A 5,771-nucleotide genomic window follows, 5' to 3' on the forward strand; every position below is an offset into this window, starting at 1 on the left:
ATTTATGTCAATGTCACCGACTAGCTGGGGTAAGGCTTGGATGATAATGATGATGAAGATGGCCTCTTCCCAAAGAGAGAAAGTGTTGGTTCATTTGGGTCCCAAATGAAGTTGGTCGGATCATGTCAAGAGATTCATTAAAGTATTGGAAAACTGACCCTTTTCCATTTTAACTAGAAAATCATGATTCATATAATGTTAAGGATAAAGAGAATGCTCTGAAGTTTTCTGATCTGAATTTGGATTATGATTTCATGAATAATACATAGATTTAAATACACACTTAATATATAATGTGGGCATTCAAGAAGTAATATGTCCATAAAGTGAGTGTGGCAAAAATGCATATGCTGAGATGAATGAGTCGAAAAACTAGAAATGATAGGATAAGAAATGAAGTCATTGATAGTAACTTAGGAGTAGCTCCAATAGATGATAAGGATAAAATGGAAGAAAGTAGGGTAAGATGATTTGGTCATATGCATAGAAGCACTCATAAGAAGAAGGGATTTGTTATAAATTTACAATTGAAGGGGCTAAAAGGGTAAGGGATAGACCAAAAAGGACATGGGTAGATGTAGTAAGAAATTTATGTCACCGATTACATATAGTTGGGATAAGGCAATGATAATGATGATGAAGATGACCTCTTCCTAGAGAGAGAAAAGTGTTGTTTTATTTGGGTCCCAAACAAGGTTGGATCATGTCAATAAATTCATTAAAGGACTAAACAACTGACCCTTTCCATTTTAACCAGAAAATCAAGATTCATCTATCTATACTACATAATGCAGATCTTGCCTTGAGTTATGTGTAAGTAATAAAAGTTAAATCCAAATACCATGTATCACATATCGTTAATATTTGCTTGCACATGTGCATATCATGTATTTACAATTTTTATTATATAAAACAAATACTTGCCTTGGGTTCTATGAAGGCTATAAAAGTTCAATCCAAATATCATATATCATTATATATGATTAATAATTACTTGCACACGTGCATAGCACTTTATTGCATTATACTATATAAAGTTGATATTTGCATTGGGTTCTATATTGGTCGTGATTGCTATTTACAAATATGCATAGCACGTGCTTTTATACTAGTATAATGTTAAGGATAAAGAGTATGTTTTACAGTTTTCTCATCTAAATTTAGAATATGGTTTCAAAAATAACTACATAGTGTATTCAAAGTTAACTAGATTGGGTCATAAAATTCATTACATGACTGGCACAATAACCCTTTTCCATTTTAACTAGAAAATCAAGATTCATCTATACTTTATAAAGCAAATACTTGCCTTGATTTTGATACAAATTGTAAAAATTAAATCCAAATATCATATATCATAAATGGTTAATATTTATTTACCACACGTACATATCAAGTGCTTTTATACTAATATAATATTAAGAATAATAATAATAAAGAGAATGATTTTTTTTTTTGGTTTTTACTAAGCTAAAGAGAATTTTTTTATTAGTCTAAGCTAAAGAGAATATTCTTACATATAGTAAATACTTTCTTATAAAAGCAAGGAAATGGTAAACAATGTGAAAGATGATAAGGATAATGAAGTCCAAACCTTAATGTGTAAGTATTCCTAGAGTGGTTATTTGGTGATTTTGATTCATTAGGTACGTTATTGGTGAAAAGACAAATGACACCCCATTGGCCCAAACATGATTAAAAAAAAAAAAAAAAAACTGAATATGGGGGCATTATCTTTATCCTAAAAAAATCATTATGACAATATATGTAACTAGATAGAGAAATGCCCAAGTAGTTAAAAATAGGGAAAATTCCATTTTAGTACTCTGAACTTTGGAGTAGTGTCAAGTTAGTACCAAAACTTTCAAACGTGTCGCTGTAGTACCTAAACTTTCAAAAAGTGTCAAATTGGTCCTTGCCGTTGATCGATCATCAGTTATCTGTTGAAAATGTTAAAATTACCCTTCAAAAGAAAACATTATTCATTGTCTTCTATCTTGAGGCTGAACTAGTTGAGGTGTTTGAGATTTTATATTAATGAAGTCATTGTCTTCTACCTTTAGATTTGAAACACATTCATGTCTAGTTATTTCTTTGCCTTCAATTATTGTTTTCCTCCATCATATTTCATGTTTTTTTTTTTTCATTTTCTCTGAAAATAACTGGTTCATCTCAAGGTAGAAGAAGACAATGAATTGTGTATTCTTTTGAAGAATAATTTTGACATTTTCAACAAATAACTAACGATCGATTAATGACAGAGACTAACTTGGCACTTTTTAAAAATATAGGTATTGCATTGAAATGTTTGAAAATTTGGATAGGACACTACCTCCAAAGATCAGGATACTAAAATGAAAATTTCCCTTAAAAATAAAAAGATGAAATCACTACCTTGTTCCTTCTTTTAATATTTGTGTTAGAATGTTAGTTGGTCCCTCAGAAACTACAAGGAAACTGCTGAAGGTATTAATCATGACTTATCTTCAACGAGTCAAAATTCAAAACTATATCCATTCCACTAATTCTAAACATTATCCTATATATGGAGAATAACCCATCAGCCCATATCAGAATTTTAAAACCCCAAAGTACAAGGGGAAAAGATGTTGCTTATAGGGGGAGGGGGCTGGAATTCAGAATTCTGTATGTATCCGTACTTGTTCGTTAATTAAAATCAGAGAAATAGGGGGAAAAGCGTTGGAGGAGAGTTCCCGCCTCCCTGGTTGGTTTGTGAAAGATAGAGAGAATTGCGCCACGTGGAAAAATGCCGCTCTCAAGATAAGAGAAGAGTCTGACATATGGCCAACATTCAAAAAAAGTGTCTACGCCGGGCAACCGTCCAAAAAGATGTAAATCAAGTTCAGCATTACCCCACGTTATGCCAATTTTCAGAATTTAGGAGGCGTTACGTTACCTGCGCTTCGGTCCTTCCGCGACCGGATTTTTAAGTACTTATTTACAGTGCTTTATCTACTTGATTCGAACTGAGTTTTTCCACCGCCACAGCTGCCTGGCCCTTGCCCTATTTCTTTCTAAAATCCAAACTGCTCGGTCAGATCAGTGTAACTTTTCTTTCACCTTTACTAAATGTGGTTTTTAAAATCAAACCAGATTAGATAATCGAATAAAAAAATAAAAAATCAGTCAAGTAATTGGTTTCATTTCATCTCAAAACCACCGTTATTTTCTTAAAGACCATTAATTTGATCAACAAATCGCTGAGGTCAGACCGTTTGAATCATTTAATCGTTACATGGATTTTTGTTTTTTTATTTTTTTGTCAAGACAGGCTGTTTATTCGATTTGAACGATTGGACCGTTTAATCTAAAAACCGAATACTGATCGATTCACTTGTCCTTAGACGGTTAAACTTAATTGTGGCTATTTTAGTCACAAAGAAAAAATAAATAAATCCCAAGAAAAAAGTTACTAGAGAGCGGTCGACGGTCGGTTTCTCGGTGAGCTGGATAAATGGGGGGTATTATTGTCTTTACGTCTGAAGATTTCATTATATCATGGTGTATGGATGGAACACTTTTATCTGGACGCCCGCTCATGTGTGCAAATGGGGAGGGCCTTCCTTCTAGTTTTTTCCGCGAAACCACTTGTGAACTGTGAGCCAATTCGAGAACCTTCCTGACGATCCGAATCACCGTTAGGTCTTTCCATTTGCCACGTGTCTGCATATTACCGGGATCATTGGGCTAGTATAACTTAGAAAAATATTTATCTACCCCTTTTCTTCCAGTAACTTCGCACCATATCGTCGTCTATTTAAGCAACCTAACCGCGCTTCATTTTGAAGGCCCAGTCATCAGTCATCAAAGCTTCTAGCTTTTCACCATAGACCTCTGTCTCTCTTGTCTCTCCTACGACCCACTCAGCCACTCTACTGCCAATTCATCTCATCGCAAAGCTTCTTTGTTCTTTTTTATCTCCTCTTCGAGGCAAGCCTCTGATAGCTCCAACCCCTGTTCCTACTACGGTCCCTTTTTCAGTTTTTGACAGTTACTCCGTTCGATTACTCTCCTCTGCTCTAACAAGATCAGACCCATCATGGCTCCTGACCTCGTTAGCACTGCTGCGAAAACGGCTAGTTTGGTGAAACTGGCCAGTATGCCCAGCAGAGCTTACGTCACGTTCTTAGCAGGCAACGGCGACTACATCAAAGGCGTTGTCGGTCTGGCCAAGGGGCTAAGAAAGGTGAAGAGCGCTTACCCGCTTGTCGTCGCTGTCCTACCGGACGTTCCAGCAGAGCATCGTCGGATTCTTGAATCCCAGGGATGCATCGTCAAAGAGATAGAACTTGTGTACCCACCTGAGAATCAGACCCAGTTCGCCATGGCGTACTATGTCATCAACTATTCCAAACTGAGAATTTGGGAGGTATGTTGGTGTGCTTTTCTTAGCATTAATTTCTCTGTTACTACTTGCGCGCATGGATGGTTTGGTTTGTTGCTCAAAGTCTCAAACACACAGCATGAGCATGCATGCACGGTCTGTAAGAATAAATGAAATTTCTGTGAATTGCAGTTCGTGGAATATAGCAAGATGATATACTTGGATGCTGATATTCAAGTGTACGACAACATTGATCATCTATTTGATCTGCTGGGAGGGTACTTTTACGCGGTGATGGACTGTTTCTGCGAGAAGACATGGAGTCACACACCGCAGTACAAGATCGGCTACTGCCAGCAGTGCCCGGACAAGGTGAAGTGGCCCGCTGAGATGGGTCAACCCCCTTCCCTGTACTTCAACGCCGGCATGTTCGTCTTTGAACCAAGCCTCTCTACCTGCGATGATCTCCTGAAAACCCTGAAGGTCACTCCCCCAACCCCGTTTGCAGAGCAGGACTTCTTGAATATGTTCTTCAGGGATGTCTATAAGCCCATTCCTCTGATCTACAACCTGGTCTTGGCGATGCTGTGGCGTCACCCTGAGAACGTAGAGCTCGACAAAGTGAAGGTCGTTCACTATTGTGCAGCGGTAAGTGTTTATGCAGATTCTTTCAACCATTTCCTACTTGATAGCTCGGGGGTTGTGATGTTTTGTTAATTGGCTCTCTATTCTTATTGTGTATGTTCATATTCGAGCAGGGGTCGAAGCCATGGAGGTACACAGGGAAGGAAGAGAACATGCAGAGAGAGGACATAAAGATGCTTGTGAAGAAATGGTGGGATGTGTACAACGATGAATCTTTGGGTTACAAGAAACCGACGGCCACGACGGAAGACCAGGTCGACCCGTCGGCTGTGGATCACCTGCAACCATTACTCGCGGCGTTGTCGGAGGCAGGAGCGGCTCACTGCGTCACCGCCCCTTCGGCAGCGTAGTTACCAATTTACCATTGGCTCCCTTATTATAATCAGACAGATTGCCACAATGTGTGAAGGTGTAGGTGTGAAAAGAGCAAGAATCAAAAATATGATGTGTGAGTGAGACAGGTCCCCCTCGGTTTATATGTGTATGGGGACACGATTGTCATTATGATAATTCTGTCTCCTCTCACCTTTTTTTTTTTTTCTTTAATTTTTTTGAGAAGTCAGATTTAAGTCTCCATGACTCCATGGAGAATGTCCATGCTTTTGTCAATTAAATTAATTAGTATTATTATAATGTATCTATTCAAAAAGGTTAATGTTATAATGAAGAATGGTTGTATTTGTGTATCTTAATCCACTTGGGTTTCATCAAGATATCATCTAATTAAAGGTTCTTAATTTAAGCGGGTACGCGACATCCATGATTTCGTACAAGACATCTA

The 5,771-nt window shown here is 37.6% G+C and overlaps 1 protein-coding gene across 1 annotated transcript; it reads left to right on the forward strand.

Annotated features, from left to right (window-relative positions):
* The first annotated feature begins 3,547 nt into the window (after nucleotides 1-3,547).
* LOC148867808 (galactinol synthase 2-like) lies at nucleotides 3,548-5,682 on the forward strand. The gene is made up of 3 exons (XM_088975821.1): nucleotides 3,548-4,390; nucleotides 4,538-4,993; nucleotides 5,104-5,682. The coding sequence occupies exons 1-3, from the start codon at nucleotides 4,061-4,063 to the stop codon at nucleotides 5,338-5,340; spliced, it is 1,023 nt and encodes a 340-aa protein (XP_088831947.1). The 5' UTR covers nucleotides 3,548-4,060; the 3' UTR covers nucleotides 5,341-5,682.
* Nucleotides 5,683-5,771: the final 89 nt, after the last annotated feature.

This window comes from Nelumbo lutea, chromosome 3, assembly GCF_056320005.1.
Source record: "Nelumbo lutea isolate HS-2025 chromosome 3, American lotus-T2T, whole genome shotgun sequence".
NCBI lineage: Eukaryota > Viridiplantae > Streptophyta > Magnoliopsida > Proteales > Nelumbonaceae > Nelumbo > Nelumbo lutea.

Coding starts and splice junctions, on each gene's coding strand:
- LOC148867808 (XM_088975821.1), top strand. CDS start 4,061: ATGGCTCCTGACCTCGTTAGCACTGCTGCGAAAACGGCTAGTTTGGTG. Junction 4,391..4,537: donor CCAAACTGAGAATTTGGGAG/GTATGTTGGTGT, acceptor TGTGAATTGCAG/TTCGTGGAATATAGCAAGAT. Junction 4,994..5,103: donor TCGTTCACTATTGTGCAGCG/GTAAGTGTTTAT, acceptor ATATTCGAGCAG/GGGTCGAAGCCATGGAGGTA.